Source organism: Balaenoptera acutorostrata, chromosome 16, assembly GCF_949987535.1.
Source record: "Balaenoptera acutorostrata chromosome 16, mBalAcu1.1, whole genome shotgun sequence".
Taxonomy (NCBI): Eukaryota; Metazoa; Chordata; class Mammalia; order Artiodactyla; family Balaenopteridae; genus Balaenoptera; species Balaenoptera acutorostrata.
The window spans coordinates 32115200-32133300 of record NC_080079.1 but is presented as its reverse complement, the minus strand read 5'-3'; the positions used below and the strand labels follow the sequence as shown (position 1 = coordinate 32133300).

Below are 18101 nucleotides of genomic sequence, written 5' to 3'. Positions count from 1 at the left end.
AAATTAAAATATGTGTGATTACTCAGAGAACAATAACACTAATAAAAACAAGTAAAAACGACACTTAAAAATTTAAATACAATTTGATCACAAGAGAAAATGTTTAAGTTCAATAAGGGTTAAAATTGTGCAGAATATATACTAATGGCAATAGGAAAAGAATGTGCTTTAAAATATTAGAATTAAACTAAATACAAGTTGAACTGTTTCCTATCTACTGTAGTTCCCAATTTTTCCTATTCTTCCATACTGTCCCTACTACAGTCCTTTTTCCTCTCCTTACACTTTCAGCTGTCATGCTTTTAACATATCCTTTATCTTTTATCATTATAACCAACTTATTTACTTGCCTACACTTCATTGAGCTCCTAATATGCATAAGGACCTTTATACATGTTATTTTTCTACTTTACAGATGAAGAAAATGAGACTTAGAGAGGCTAAGTAACTTCCCATGATCACACAATTAGTAGGTGGCTGAACTAATATTTCAATTCAGATCTGCCTGTCTCAATCTGTCTGCTCGTTTCTATTCTACAGTGCCATAGGATCTTAAAAATAGAAGAATATCACTATTTATGTACATATGTATATTACTAAAATAAAATGAGTATTTTTCTGCCAATTAGTAATTCAAAGTCTAAAGTTACAGGGAAGACCACACAGAGATTCTAGAACCAAAGTGGTTAGTTAATAAATAAATAAATTTATTTTTGTGATTTTGTTTCTTTATATAAATCTGTACACTCAAGGAGACACACTCAAGCTCTTTTCCAGCCAGCATCTGGTTAGGATTATTTCACTCTGAACTTCAAAAACTGGAATAGGACTGAATCACCTCTAAGATCTCTTTCAATTATACATTTTGGGGTTCTAATATATCAAATGTAAAAGCGAGATGCAGCTCAATATTAAAGAAACAAACAACCCAATCCAAAAATGGGCAGAAGACCTAAATAGACATTTCTCCAAAGAAGACATACAGATGGCCAAGAAGCACATGAAAAGCTGCTCAACATCACTAATTATTAGAGAAATGCAAATCAAAACTACCACGAGGTATCACCTCACACCAGTTAGAATGGGCAACATCAGAAAATCTACAAACAACAAATGCTGGAGAGGGTGTGGAGAAAAGGGAACCCTCTTGCACTGTTGGTGGGAATGTAAATTGATACAGCCACTATGGAGAACAGTATGGAGGTTCCTTAAAAAACTAAAACTAGAACTACCATATGACCCAGCAATCCCACTACTGGGCATATACCCAGAGAAAACCATCATTAAAAAGACACATGCACCCCAATGTTCATTGCAGCACAATTTACAATAGCCAGGTCATGGAAGCAACCTAAATGCTCATCAACAGACGAATGGATAAACAAGTTGTGGTACAGGGACTTCCTGGGTGGCGCAGTGGTTAAGAATCCGCCTGCCAATGCAGGGGACACGGGTTCGAGCTCTGGTCTGGGAAGATCCCACATGCCGTGCAGCAACTAAGCCCGTGCGCCACAACTATTGAGCCTGCGCTCTAGAGCCCGCGAGCCACAACTACTGAGCCCATGTGCTGCAACTACTGAAGCCCACGCGCCTAGAGCCAGTGCTCCACAACAAGAGAAGCCACCACAATGAGAAGCCCACGCACCGCAACGAAGAGTAGCCTCCTCTCGCCACAACTAGAGAAAGCCCGTGCGCAGCAACAAAGACCCAACACAGCCAAAAATAAATATAAAATAAATTAATTAATTTTAAAAAAAAGAAGTTGTGGTACATATATACAATGGAATATCACTCAGCCATAAAAAGGAACGAAACTGAGTCATTTGTTGAGACGTGGATGGATCTAGAGACTGTCATACAGAGTCAAGTAAGTCAGAAAGAGAAAAACAAATATCGTATATTAACGCATGTATGTGGAACCTAGAAAAATGGTACAGATGAACTGGTTTCCAGGGCAGAAGTTGAGACACAGATGTAGAGAACAAATGTATGGACACCAAGGGGGGAAAGTGCCGGGGGGCTGGGGATGGTGGTGTGTTGAACTGGGCAATTGGGATTGACATGTATACACTGATGTGTATAAAATTGATGACTAATAAGAACCTGCTGTATAAAAAAATAAAATTAAAAAATTAAAAAAAAAAACTCAATAAAATGTACCTTGATGGGGGAAAAAAAAAAAGTAAAAGTGAGAGAAAAGCTGAATGAAAACTGTGAAGAAACTGACTGAGAGAAATGAAGAGGTGTGGGGTAGAAAATCCACAGTGATCACATGAGAAGGAAAAAATCTATTTTGAAGCAACATTGTGAAAACTCTACATCTTCATTATATCCTTATGTGTGCTGTGTGTGTTAAACAAGCCAAAGAGTATTATCATCTTCCTTTCAGGTAAAACTTGTATAAATGTATGAGAGTTAAGAGAGTTTGAAATTCCATTTTAAAGCTCAGACTTAGGAACGCAAATCATTGGTGTCTCAGTTTAGACCTGTTAATAATATGAATTTTTGCCCATATAAATAACAAGAATATGTGAAACATAAAAAATAAGCAGACATTTTAAAGATATTTTAAATACTAGGATATATTGTGAATTACACATACCTCATATTTGGGGGGTGAATTCTGTCTCAATTTTTGTTATTCATTGTTGATTGCTTTTTAAATTATTATTTTGCTATCATTAAGCATATAAAACTCATAAATATTAACACACTGTGATAGAGACCTATGTATTTTCCCCTTAATTTACCAGAATTCTAATTTCAAATAAGGATTGAAGAGAAGCTGGAGAAAACATTCCTATGTGGAATGACAATGGTCTAGCAGAGTGGTCTTCAAACTGTTCCACAGAACCTCAGGTCCTGCTGAAGAGTTTCAGGAATTCCACAAGCATCTGATTTGAATATCCTTTTGAAAATAGTTTTTTAAAAAGAATATTTTTAAGTGTAATAAAAATATACACACTCAAATTAGTTCTATACCAAATATTAATAACTGGAGATCTCACAATCATGTTAACTCATTTTCATGCAAACCTCAAAATAAATTTTCTCCTGCTATCTCTGTGTATATATTTGGACTCCTAGTAAACGTGTCATTGATTAGGAAGGCTTGTAATGCTACACTGGTCTTTTGTTCTCCCTCCCCATCCTCCACCCCAACCCAATTCAGGCCTGCACATATTTGCTCACTAAAAGCTTTAAAAGCAAATGCACTACAGCACATGCATGTCACAAGCAATTAAGTGGCAGGTGAAATGAGGGCATATCTTGCCTTGTGTGCTTAATCAAAGCATAACAGCAGTCAACAAAGGAACCTATAAATGGTCTCATCAACACAATACCAACTGTTTAGCATTTAATTTTTTCCCCTTTTCCTGACTTTTTAATACATGATAAAAAATGTAAGCAGTTTGTTAGAAACTGTTAGTGACTGAACTGTGAAACCAATTTCCTACTCCTTTATGTCCAAGTTCTGGATGAGTTTACTTGAAAAATACACTGAGACTGCAAGGCAAGCTATTAAAAAAAAAAAAAAAAAGTCACATGGAACTAAATTATCCGAGAAGTCAGGATTTTTCTCAATACTGATATTCAACCAAACAAACTGGTTACTGAAGAAGAATGTTACCTGTACCCCTTGGTATTAGATCTGCATTCATCGCAACTTTATTGCTCTCATTAAATTTAGAATGTTAAAATATTGAATTTGCAAAATTTATTTATACTAACAGAATCAAGCTTGTATCTGTTTTGTTTATTGGGCTTCTGCATTAAGCTTTCATTTAAAATGAAATTTAACAACTAAGAGTTAAAAAACCATTAGTCTAATACACTGGTGAAAACCCTGGAACTCAAACTAATACAGGGCCCACCCCTAGAGCTTCCTAGCCTCTGTTCACGGACCAATGAAAAGTGAAAACAGGGACGGGGGAAGGAAGGACTCACTCCAGGTTGAGTTATTTGTAGTGAGATGGATGGACCTAGAGTCTGTCATACAGAGTGAAGTAAGTCAGAAAGAGAAAAACAAATACCGTGTGCTGTATGCTAACACATATATATGGAATCTTAAAAAAAAAAAAGGTCATGAAGAACCTAGGGGCAAGACGGGAATAAAGACACAGACCTACTAGAGAATGGACTTGAGGATATGGGGAGGGGGAAGGGTAAGCTGTGACAAAGTGAGAGAGTGGCATGGACATATATACACTACCACATGTAAAATAGATAGCTAGTGGGAAGCAGTCGCATAGCACAGGGAGATCAGCTTGGTGCTTTGTGACCACCTAGGGGGTGGGATAGGGAGGGTGGGAGGGAGGGAGACACAAGAGGGAAGAGATATGGGAACATATGTATATGTATAACTGATTCACTTTGTTATAAAGCAGAAACTAACACACCATTGTAAAGCAATTATACTCCAATAAAGATGTTAAAAACAAAAACCAAAAAAAAACATTAGTCTAATACACTGGTGAAAACCCTGGACCTCAGACTAACACAGGGCCCACCCCTAGAGCTTCCTAGCCTCTGTTCATGGACCAATGAAAAGTGGAAACAGGGATGGGGGAAGGAAGGACTCACTCCAGGTTGAGGGCCTCCCCTAGCTACAATGAGAACAAGATAGAAACAAGTACTGCCTATCACTGCTTAATACCCCAAAGATGTACCAACTGGTCAACTATTCTCAACCTCAGTCACAGACCAAGAATGTGACTATTATTCTATCTTTATTTCCAGACTGGCCTTCTAAGGAAATCTGTGGTGTGAGGGGAATGGAAAGGGAAAAGGCAGCCTAAGATGGGCTATTATGGAATACTAAAGGATATAAATTTTACTGAGGATGATAGACAGTAACTGCTTATAGGTAAGGTGATGGTCAGAAAATATATCATCTTGTCAGTCATTATGTTTAGGCATTTCCTTGACACTTGCTCAGAGTAGGCAATTTTTATGACTCCTTTTCTACCTTATGCATTTTATGCCTTTATGTCTATATAAAAATTATTTAGCTTCAATTTAAGCACGTCAACAATAATCAACCTAACAATCAGGACATTGCCAACTTAAACACAAAGGCTTATAAGAAGCCTATCTATTTTATAGATATTTTCAACATGCTAATTAATAACTCCCCATTCTGTTTCTTGGGCAACTTCAATACTGTAATAGAAGAAACACTGGGTTTGAAGCTAAAAACTTATTCTATAATGCCAGCATTATCCTGTTACCAAAACCATAAAAAAAGACATTATAAGAAAATTGCAGATCAATATTTCTTGTAAATATAGGTTCAAAACAAAAAGCAACAAATTTTAGCAAATTGAATCCAGCTATATATAAAATGGATAATACATCATAACAAATTGAGGTTTATCAAAGGAATGCAAGATTGGTTTAAGATTCAATAATCAATCAATGCAGTTCACCATATTATCAGACTAAAAAAAGAAAAATCACAGATCATCTCAAAAGGTGCAGAAAAAAATCACTGCAAGAGCCACCCTCCCTTCACAATAAAACAAACTCAGCAAACCAGGAACAGAGGGGAACTTCATCAACTTGATTAAGGACATCTATGAAAAAACTACAGGTAATATTTCTTGATGGCACAAGACTGAATACTTTCCCCCTAAGATTGGGAACAAGAGAAGAAGTCTGCTCTCACCTCTTCTATTCAACATTGTACTGGAGGTTCTAGCCAGTGTAATAAGGCAAGAAAAAGAAATAAAAGGCATACAGATTAGAAAGGTAGAAATAAAACTGTCTTTATTCTCAGACAACATGACAATCTATGTAAAAAAATCTTCAGGAATCTACAAAAAGGAAATTAGAACTAATAAGTGAGTTTAGCAAAGGTGCAGGATGCAAAGCCAACATGCAAAAATCAACCGTTTTTCTATATACTAGCAACAAGCAATCAGAATTTTTAATTTAAAAAATACCATTTACAAATAGCATAAAAAATATGAAATACTTAGGGGTAATTTCAATAAAAGCTGTACAAAACCTAAACATTAACATCTATAAAACATTACAAAGAAAAAGTAAAGATACCTAAATAAGTCAAGAGATACTGTGTTCATTAATCAAAAGACTTAATATAATGTTAAGATGTGAATTCTTCCCAAATTGATCCATAGATTTAATGCAATCCTAATCAAAACCCCAGGGTTTTTTGTAGAAATTGACAAGCCAATTCTAAACTTAACATGGAAATGCAAAGAACCTAAAAAATCCAAAACAACTCTGAAAAAGAATTGATTTCAAGACTTACTGTAAAGCTACAATAATCAAGACAGTGTGATACTGGCATCAAAAAAACCCAAAAAACAAATTAATCAATGCAACAGAAAAAAAAGTTCAGAAACAGATCCACATAGATATGTGGTCAATTGATTATCAATAAAAGTGCTAAGGGAATTCAGTGGAGAAAGGGTAATCTTTTCAACAAATGGTGCTAGAACAAATGAATAGCCATAAGCAAAACAAAACAAAACAAAACCCCTTGACCCTTAAACTCATACAATATATAAAATAAACTACAAATGGATCATAGACCTATATTTCAGAGCTAAAACTATAAAATTTCTAGAAGAAAACATATGAGGAAAACTTACTGATCTTTGATTTGGCAAAAGATTTCTTAAAAAGGACAGAAAAGTACAAATCATAAAAGGAAAAAAATCAATAAATTGGACTTCAAAATTAATAACTTTTGCTCTTCAAAAGATACTCTCGGACTTCCCTGGTGGAGCAGTGGTTGAGAATCTGCCTACCAATGCAGGGGATATAGGTTTGAGCCCTGGTCTGGGAAGATCCCACATGCCGTGGAGCAACTAAGCCTGTGCGCCACAATTACTGAGCCTGCACTCTAGAGCCTGTGAGCCACAACTACTGAGCCTGCGTGCCACAACTACTGAAGCCCACGCACCTAGAGCCCGTGCTCCACAACAAAGAGAAGCCACCACAATGAGAAGCCCACACACCACAATGAAGAGTAGCCTCTGCTCGCCGCAACTAGAGAAAGCCCGCATGCAGCAACGAAGACCCAACGCAGCCAAAAATAAATAAATTAATTAAAAAAAAAAAACCAGGGCTTCCCTGGTGGCGCAGTGGTTGAGAGTCTGCCTGCTAATGCAGGGGACACGGGTTCGAGCCCTGGTCTGGGAGGATCCCACATGCCGCGGAGCGGCTGGGCCCGTGAGCCACAACTGCTGAGCCTGCGCGTCTGGAGCCTGTGCCCCGCAACGGGAGGGGCCGCGATAGTGGGAGGCCCGCGCGCCGCGATGAAGAGCGGTCCCCGCACCGCGATGAAGAGTGGCCCCCGCTTGCCGCAACTAGAGAAAGCCCTCGCACGAACCGAAGACCCAGCACAGCCAAAAATAAATTAAAAAAAAAAAAAAAAAAAAAAACCATGTCCCCATCTTGCCCGATTAATATCAAGCAGATGTGGGGCAAAACCATAAAAAAAAAGAGATACTCTTAAGAGAATGAAAAGACAAGCAACAAAATGGGAGAATATACTTGCAAGCTACATATAAGACAAAGGACTAGTATCTACAATATGTAAAGAACTCTTACCATTCAACAAGACAACCTATAAAGAATAAGCAAAAGATTTAAACATTCATTAAAGAATATATATGGATGGCAAATAAGTACACAAAAATATCTTCAACATTAGTCATTAGGGAAATGCAAATTTAAACCACAATAAGACAACACTACACTTCCACTATAATGGCTAAAAAGACTGACCATATCAAGTACTGGAGATAATGTGGAGCAACTGGAACTCTTATAAATACAATGCTAGTGGGAATGTAAAATGGCAAAACCACTTTGGGAAAGTTTAATAGCTTCTTGAAAAGTTAAGCTATCATATGACTCAGTCATTACACTGTAGTTATTTATCCAAGAGAATCAAAAAATATGTCCACACAAAGATTTACATATGAATAATCACAGCAGCTTGATTTGTAATAGCCAAAAACTGAAAACAATTCAAAAGTTCATTACTGGGTAAGTGGATAAACAAACTGTGGTACTTCCCTTGCAATAAAATACTACTGAGCAATACAAAGGAACAAAACTATTAATACATGCAACAACATCGAGAGACTTTTAAAATAATTTTCTGAGTGAAAAAAGACAAAAAAAAAGATCATACTGTGTGATTCTACTTATATGAAATTCTAGGTAATGCAAACTAATCTAAGATGACAGAGAGCAGACCGGTGGTTACCTGAGAATGAAAAAGGGAAGGGAAAAAGAAAATTTTTAAAGTAAAAAAAGAAAAAGAAAGAAAGAAAGAGAGGGACTTCCCTGGTGGCATAGCGGTTAAGAATCCGCCTGCCAACTCAAGGGACACGGGTTCGAGCCCTGGTCTGGGAAGATCCCACATGCCGCAGAGCAACTAAGCCCGTGCACCACAACTACTGAGCCCACGTGCCACAACTACCAAAGTCCGCGCGCCTAGAGCCCGTGCTCCGCAACAAAGAGAAGCCACCGCAATGAGAAGCCTGCGCACCGCAACGAAGAGTAGCCCCTGCTTGCAGCAATTAGAGAAAGCCCACACGCAGCAACGAAGACCCAACGCAGCCAAAAATAAATAAATAGATAGATAAATAAATAGATAAAAAAAGAAAAAAGAAAGAGGGAAGGAAGGAGAAGGAAAAGGGGATAAATTACAAAGGTATACAACAAAACTTCTGGACTTGATAAATACCTTTTTTTAAATTGTGGCGACTGTTTCCCAAATATATACATATATCAAAGCTTGTCACACTTCAAATAGATACAATTTATCATATGTTAATTATACCTCAATACAGCTGTAAAAACATACAGACCGAAAAAGGCATAAAACATTCTTCATTCACTGCTCTCAGCATAAATCTGAATTCCAGGCAGAAAGGAAAAAAAGAAAAAAAAAACTAAAACAGATCATCACCACCACCAGCACCACAACAAAGAAAATGTGACTTCAAGTGAAAAACTGAATCCTAGTTTTTTGCTTGGTAAAACCACGATAATGCATACCACTATCTCTATCTCTTTGAGTTCTTCTGAAAACCAGGTGAGACTAGGGGTGTGAAAGTGTTTTGCAAAGTAGAAAATGCTATGCAAATGTACCTGTCCTTCCTATGACTCATCTTGTTAGATATGTCACATCACTTCAGTCAGTTGAGATCACTTTAGATGCCGTCTTCATCATTCCATATTACTAGTCCCTGCCCCACACCCATCTCATGTCCTTGTTCAATTTAATCATCAGATCACTGTGCCTTTATATGTCATCAACAATGATTTGAATAGGTCAAAGTCAAGAATATCTGTCATGTTCTACTAAAAGATAGTATGTGACATATTATGGGTAATATCATACCAATACTTTAATTCTATAATTATTTACATGTTTACCTGACTGTACTATTCTACCCACATTTCTCCATCTTGTCCAACAAGATATAATACTTTATTTATACTCTTTTGTTCTTCTAGTCTTGCTAAAACCTACCAAAGAGAGGAACTGAAGTTGTTCTGGCATTTTTGTTTTAATGAATCCGTAATAGTTCCTCATGTTCATTACTTCCTGTGACTTAAAAAGTAAATTTTAATAACACATTCTAAAATCTTGTGCCTCATCAACATCAAGTTCACTATGTTTTGTAAGGGAGAATCCACTTTCTTCATTTTCCTTCTAGAAAAACAATTTGCCTCTGTCGTATACAGTTATTCAAGCATTACTTATCAGCATGATCTCTCAGTATCTCTAAAAGATCATTATATGAGCAACTAAACTTACTGCTAAGGTGGCTGGGTACTCCTGTACAATCAATCCCCTTATCTAAGGCTTCACTTCCCTCTTATCAGGGATTATTTCCTCTTGTCTTTTCTTGTTTGAAGGTTATTTTATTTGATGAAAAATAAAAAGAGAAAGAATGAGATAGAGCCATTCTTCTTTTACTCTGTTACATCATTGATCCCATGTAATGAGCCTTTGGTCTTGCTATCAAAATATTTTTACAAAATCCTTTTGTTAGCCTTAGCACTTGTCAGGAGTTCAGGTTAGGAAATGGAGATTTTCTAACACTATTTTTATAGACTTTGGTATTCTTTTATACTTAGGTATACTGTACTCTTCTCACAGCCTTTGAGAGATCACAAAATAGCATGTATCCATTAATCTTTGTCTCCATTTTTCCCTCATTGTGTTAATTTCTGATTATATATCATGAATTTCTTTTTTTGCGGGGGGAGAGCAGCACGCCACACGGCATGCAGGATCCTAGTTCCCTGATCAGGGGTCAAACCTGCACCCTGTGCAGTGGAAGTGCACAGTCTTAGCCACTGGACCACCAGGGAAGTCCCCATGAATTTCATTTTTCAAAAACCTCAAATTCTCAAGCCATTTTCCCAGTTATGGCCCAAGACTTGGGTCATGAGAGAGCATTTCCCCAAATATTTGTGAAATCTGATTTCCTAAAACCTAGGGCCTATTTCTGATGATTCCCCTCCCAAGCTAAAACAAACCTCAAGATGACAAATATGACATGGCTCATGACCCCTGTTACTTCTCCATCAACTATTCTACCCATTAAGAGACAACACCATAAAGTATGATAAGTCAAGGATTTATCAATGCATTCTGAGCTGAATAATATTTAGATGAGAAAGGTTATTAGTTTCTATGCTACCTTGCCTCTGAGTTTAAAACTCTGCAACCTGGTTCTTTGTCCTTTGAAAGCCTCCAATAACATTAAATTAAGAATCTGAGATTTACAACCCACAAAAGACTTGATGCCTAAAATGTTTTTTTCAGAATATCCTGGCAAACCCTTCCTCATTCCCAAGAAACTCTCATAGGACCAAAAACTCTGGGTATAACACCTAAATCATTTCTGAACAAATTCCAAAGGAAAAAGGTTTTACCTTACCAGATTCAATTTAATTTGAAGTACACTCTCTCTGACTCTCTGTATAGTACCTCTGCCAGAACACACCAACTTCAGAAACAGGTATGTTCATCTCTGAACAGTCTTTGACCCCAAATTTCATTTAAATGCTCTCTTACATTGTCTTGTAATACTCTCTAGGAACCATGCCTTAAGCCTGGGACACTAGACATTAGCTGAGATAACCACTACCACCCTCTACTTATGCTTCTTTTACCTTTATTAACCTGCTAACATTGACTATTATTCAACAAGTTTAATCTGGCATGGATTTAATGGCTTTTTATGTATAATCACGTACACATGAGCAGAGAATTTGGGGTCCAGAGACAAATTTCAACCATTTTCAATCTTATCTTGGGCTAGTCCTGGGGACAAAAGCAGTATTCTGACAAGACTCCAGATCCCAAGTGGGCAAAATCCCCATTGTTCTGGTGCCTCTGTAGGGCAAGACAGAGGCTGAAGTCACTATGACTACAGCTGGATTACGCCTTCAATTGTGGAATCTCTGAGAAAACAGAACCAGAGCTAAGATCACCAGAGAAGAGGCTCAATGTCCAAGAGATCAAAGGAATGGGGGACAGAATGAGCTAAGGCCTCAGGAAGAGCATATAAGAGTATCTGAAGACTCTGATTTTCAAACTAGGCTATTATAGTAGGAGAAGCAGCTTCTCAGACACATGTGGTCTGGGAGCTTTTCAGCTGACAGATCCATCCTCAGATGCTGGGAACTAGAATCAGGTAAATAGTAGAGACTGGGTTTAAAGCAGGACAGATAAATTGGCATAGGATGAAGCCCTGGGCATTGAAATTTTTTAAACTCCCAAGTGATTCTAATGTGTACCCAAGGTTGAGAACCATGGAGTTTATGAGAATATATAACCATTTCCTTCATAATGTCAACAAGTCAAATAACTTAAAATATAAGTTTAAGTAGTTAAAACACTTAATGGACAACTAGGTCAAACATTCACATCAATTCTTAAATTTCATGTTCTAAACAAGTTCTGATACTCTTAAAAAGAGGCAAAAAATGTTAGAACACACACCTGATTAAAACTTGAGGGCGGTGGAATGCCCTTCACTCAGCATTCCTTCACTACAAATTAGAATGCAAATTAAGACCATGACATTGTAGAAGGCTGCTAAGCACCAACAGCCAGTCTTTTATACACCAAATATCAATTTTACAAACCATCTCTGGCTCAGCAGAGAGTCTGATATTGTATTTGAATAATTAGTAATTATTAAATTATCTAAAGGCAAGTTACAGTGAATATTAGCATTTAAAACCCCATTTACACAGTGGTAAAATTTATAATTTTAGTGAAACAAAGCAACTTTGAAATATAATTTTCACCACATCAAATTCAAAACTTTATGATGAAAATTATAACAGAATCAGAATTTTAATTTTTAAAGCATTATGAAAGTAATTAATTCAGTAGATCATCTTTAAGAAGTAACTTGAGGGCTTCCCTGGTGGCGCAGTGGTTGAGAATCTGCCTGCTAATGCAGGGGACACGGGTTCGAGCCCTGGCCTGGGAAGATCCCACATGCCGCAGAGCGGCTGGGCCCGTGAGCCACAACTGCTGAGCCTGCGCGTCTGGAGCCTGTGCTCCGCAACGAGAGAGGCCCGCGCATCGCGATGAAGAGTGGCCCCCGCTTGCCACAACTGGAGAAAGCCCTCGCACAGAAACGAAGACCCAACACAGCCAAAATCAATCAATCAATCAATCAATCAAAAAAACATACGCATCTGATTCAAGATCCTCATTAAAAAAAAAAAAAAAAAAAAAAAAAAGAAGTAACTTGAATCTCTATAGATACTTCCTGATGGCCTGGAACTACTATGAAGCAAATTCTTTTCCAGTTAATTAATAAATGTAATTAATTACTTTACCCTTTCCTAACGTTTATCAGTTACTTTGCCTTGCAAAAACAAAAAAACAAACAAAAGCTTTCAATTTTGAAGCAATCTGCAAAATATTCCTAAATAAAAAATATTAAAGACTTAGTAAAAATATATATGCAAGGTGTCTTTGAAAAACCTGGACTGTAAAACAACCAATCATCTGGAATTTCTGCAAAACCATTCAATAACTCCCATACGATAGAAAGAAAGCCAAAACAAGATTAAAATTCAGATGGAGATACGGGTTCCAGTTACAGTTCTGCCATTAACTATCTGTATGACCTTAACCAAGTTAACTGCCTCTCTGAAAAGCAGTAACCACCTTCCAACTCGCATACGTATATGTACATGTGTGCGCACGTTTGCAAAGTGTACATTAAGACTAAAGTCTACTCCAGGCCTAAAATTCTGTTTCTAGTAAAAAGACAACAGGAAGAATCTGAAGACTGTGAGTTAACTGTGTAAAGCGCCAGTATTTCCGTGCTTTAGCTTTAATATATTTAAATAATCTAAAACATTTCAAACTCTGTGATAACAGGTAAGATATGAGATAGGATTTTAATATCTATAGCACATATATTATCAATATTAATATAGATGCTTTCATAAGGTTCTAAAAATAGTACACTGTTACCAAAAAAAAAAAATGTTATGGAGAGTCTTCACTTCCTACCACTGCACTCACCTACCACATTAAAACACCCATGTTGCTTGTGTGTCATCATTCTTCCTCTAAAATATACTCACCAGTTTCTCCCTAGCTGTTCTTTCACTTTATTGGTTGACAGAATCAAGAAAAAAAGTTCTTTACCTAACTTTCCAGGACTGGGTAGGGACTGGCTGCAAACAGCAGAACTCCTAGCTAAGAGGTACTCGGGAGAGACAGCCCGCCTCACGTTAGAGAATGCTTATACTCTTTCAGTTTAAAAGTAAGATGCAAGCAACTCACCATTGTTCCAAAAGGAATGGCTCTCGAAGCATGGTAATAAATGGCTATAAAATTGATGAAGAAGGCAGTGCCACACACCATAGCTGGGATGAGGAATGCACCAATGAACATCTGCTTTATCCATCTCCTTCCTGAAAGAAAAGGGAAACTATAACAATCAGAGAGCTAGGTAGAAAGACAGACATATATTAATGTTTAAAAGGTGGTTATTTAGTACCAAATTATCTAAAATTTTAATGTAAAGAACTTAAATTTGACATACTAATAGCTGTTTCAAAACAACAGCTAAAAAAGACCAGTCCAGCTATTCAAGTATGTCTAGTGGAAACATGCTTTTGATGTGGGTGTACTGGAAAAGAGCAATGAACTATGGTAAAATATTCTGGTGTTTTGTCCTGATTCTGCCACTGAACCGCTGAGAACGTTGGTAAACCACTCAATCTTTCTGGGCTACAAGTTGGCCTAGAAAGGTGGTTTCAAACACTTAGGTGTCACTTGGAGTGCTGGAGCTTCTAAGAGGTGCCCATGAAGTCACTGGTAAAGGAAGGGCCCAGGTCCTCCAGCCCTGCTTCAACAGAACAAGTTCATTTTCAACAGTTTCACACATTGTAGTTTCATATATGCTCTCATTTGAAAAGAGGGTTACACTGCTTTAAACAAACAAACAAAAGTTTAAAACTCCCTGGGTTAACGTTCCCTAAATTTACTCTTAGCTCTATAATTATGATTATAAACATATATTTAAATTCATTTCTGTTTCAAAAGGAAAAAAACAATAGAATGTGTTTCATGAGCTTCTTCTCAGCAATTAGAACTAAATATTTATAAGTTTTACTATTTCTTTGAACCTCTTTGTATTGCCAAAATTCTATTCACTGAGAATCTATTATTTAAATAACCCACGGAAAGAATTTTTAAACTATGTAATCAAAAAATTTTTAATCAAGTTCATAATGACCAGAAGCACGACAGGAGCTATCTTTCTAATACAGCAGAGTGCATGAGCAAGCACACCTCCAGGAAGCATCGCCATACTGCTCAGGAACGTAATGTAAAGATTTAACATGGGATCACTATTAAAGTTCAGCCCCACAACCATAAGCAACAGGACCCAAACAGAAAGTGCTACAGGAAAAACAAGCAATATCCTAACTTTTGTTTTCTTCTATGTAAAGTTCTTTTCAAACATCTGTCTCATAGAATTACTACCCCAGATCTTGACATTCTTCCAGAAAAACTCCTTGATTCTGAACTTTTGCCTCTATTTAATTTCTTTCTCAGGTACATTTCAAGAACCCCTCCTTTCTAAACTAATACTCAGCATTTGAACAACAGCGCAAAAAGGGTAAGAACTAATTGAAATGATTATTTCTCTTATTAAATTCCAACTCTTTCCTAGCATTCTCTTTTCCTGCACTTTCCATTATCTTCTCAGATTCAGACACGGGTTAATAAATTCTATATTCAGCTATATTCAACTCTCTTTCTCCCTTTCCCTCCAACAGTCAGAAAGAATCCCACGCACATTCCACTGGGTACAATCAGTAGCCCAGGCATCTGCATTGTGCTTCCTACTACTCCCCAACACCCTTGGAGACTCTGGTCTTTAAATTGGGTCTGGAGCACTATCCAGTGCACTGAGGACAGTGTGAAGTCTCTGAGCTCCACTGTAGTTCAAATCCTGAGATAACCTGAAGAATTCTTGATTCTCTGGGCTGACCTCTATATTCACCTGGTTTTAGGGATCGCTCAGACAAAATATCAGGACATGATCAGACCTCCTCAGGGCACTGTCAATCAGAAAATAACCTTTAGATTATTCCTGGTAAGATTTGATACTCCTAGGCTTAGGTATGAACTCTGTCAACTTTCAAGAATAAGTATAGTAAAGTTTGGTTGGGTGTTCTTAACTCGCAATTGGACTAAAAGCAAATTTATGTCCAAGGATGAATAAATTTCCTGTTTTGAGTAATCTGTTTCTGCTGTGGAGACTTTTCTGGAGGTCATAAACTGTACAATTCTTAGCCTAACTAGTTCTCAGGTTAAATTCAAAGTAGGAGTTACCTTAGGCATCCTTATTTCCTCAGGATGGTAGACCTGTGTGCTAAGACTCATTTCCCATTTCTAGACATAGAACAGAGAAACTGAACAGCTAACTAAAATAGTCAGGAATCTGCAATGATACTCCCTCAGGCAATCCAGAGAACTATCTCTGCTGAAGGTATACACCACATTAAGTCTGGTAGGACCAATTTTTTAAAAAGCCATGGTAAACCAGGATATCCTGAGGGAATTTTAAATGCTCTGAGCTCCTACAGACGATATGTCTAGTCTACTAAAAGAAGGCAGAATCCCCTAATGATGACACTGCTTAGGATGGGCTGGGAAAATCACATTAAGAAGTCTCTATCCTTAGAAATATAATTTTAACGTCTTTCAACAACCCTTCATTCATAAACTAAAATACGCAAATCTACTACTTTTAGCACGTTTCTGACTCCAAACAATTACAGGGGAAAAAAAGGAACTTAAAAACCCTGAATGCCATCACAGAAAGAAACACCAAGGAGCAGTATCCTCGTATCATCCATGTACACCCCATCATTTCCAGGTCACAATAGTAACGAAGCAAGGGAGTATTCAAGATGAAGCTCTCTTAGCAAAAGATTGTGACAGAAAATCTTTGTGCAGTGTCCTTTGATAAGTATTTAAGAGTCAACAAAAGTAAACAGATTTCCTTCCTATGCTCCTTCACTGCCCAGACATTTATCCATAAACCATGAAACATGCCTTTACATTCGGCTCTGAAGCTATCTATTCTATGTGGAAACCTCCCATGAAGCATTACTAGGGAACTAGGCACCTCAAAGCAAAATAATATCAATAACTTAAATACACTCTCTCCTACATGTTCCTCAGGGCTAATTCACAGTGGACAATGGAGATAATCTATTCATTATTCATAATTTTAGGAAATAAAATGCAAGGATTCCATAAAAGCAAATTAGAACATATAATAGGTTTGGTGGAGATTATGTGAAATGGGATAACAAAGGACTTTACAATGGCTGTACTGCCCATTTTAAATTCCATATACCTCACAGTGTAATATTAGCATCTATAATTAAAAATACAAAGCAATAACTCATAAATTACCTCCTTGTCTAGCATACAGACTTCCTCCAAAATAACCATTCACTGGAGATGTAGCAGCATAGACAAATATCGCTGTACTGAGCATTGACCCCCTCCTAAAAAGGCAAAACAACACATATGATAAACTAAAACCAATGATTTAAAGAAAATATCATATAGTCTATCACATTAACATTAGTTTAATTTCAAAAATAAATTTAGCAGGAACACAAAAATATCCTTCTGGACTGCAAAGGACCTCAAAAGGTTGCCTAGTGAATGAATTTCTAGTTAAAATTGCACTTAAATAATAACAGACTGATCCTAATTCTTTTTAAGTTTGAAGTTAAATTTCATAATATTCTAAACAAATATTTCACAGTTCTTTGGCAAACATATTAGAAGCTGGCACTAAAACTGTTTTGCAACCCTGTGAACCAATCATATCATATGGAAAAGGATATTCATCTGTTAAGAAAAATAATTAGAATATTCCTCTTTATAATTTAACTGCTGGAGAGTCTTGCCTGCTGATAGAAATAAAATGGAAGTACTATAACCTATATTATTGCTATTTCTTTAAATGGTATAATACTGAGACTTTTCCTATTTAGTTTCCTTTATACTGTTAAAAACGTTTTTAAAAATCCATAGGTCCACAAATCAACATTAACTCAGATCAACAATTTCTAACCTCCTCTTCCAATAATGATACCTAAGCAATTCAGACCAACTCTCCTATTGAATAAAACTGGACAAAATATTTCAAATGCCTAATTGCAAAGATAAATATTAAAATGATAAAATGACAGTATCATTTGCCATAATATACAAATGTACTTAACTCACTAAAAATAAAGATCATTTCTGAAACTCACCACAAGTAGGAAGGTAAAAGACTATAGATAGAAAATATAACCTTGTCAGTTTGAGATAAAGAATACTATTTTAAATAGAATTTACAAGAGTATCACACTAATGTGTGCACTGGAAGGATATACAACTTGCAAAAATTAACCACCTTCTGGATAATAATTATTATTACATTCCATTGTCCACCTACAAAGGCATCATACAGTCTTGAAACATGTACCACTCTTCTGTTCAAACAATTATGTTCCATTTCTTAAAGAAGATACAT

At 36.6% G+C, this 18101-nt stretch overlaps 1 protein-coding gene across 1 annotated transcript in view; it reads right to left on the bottom strand.

The window, feature by feature from the left end:
• TM9SF3 (transmembrane 9 superfamily member 3) overlaps window positions 1-18101 on the bottom strand; it is a 77560-nt gene that overhangs the window by 23238 nt on the left and 36221 nt on the right. Inside the window, exons 8-9 of the mRNA XM_057530947.1 lie at window positions 16982-17076; window positions 13826-13956 (exon numbers count right to left, since the gene is read on the bottom strand). Of these exons, the coding sequence (XP_057386930.1) occupies window positions 13826-13956; window positions 16982-17076 (226 nt within the window). The remainder of the gene's footprint in view (window positions 1-13825; window positions 13957-16981; window positions 17077-18101) is intronic.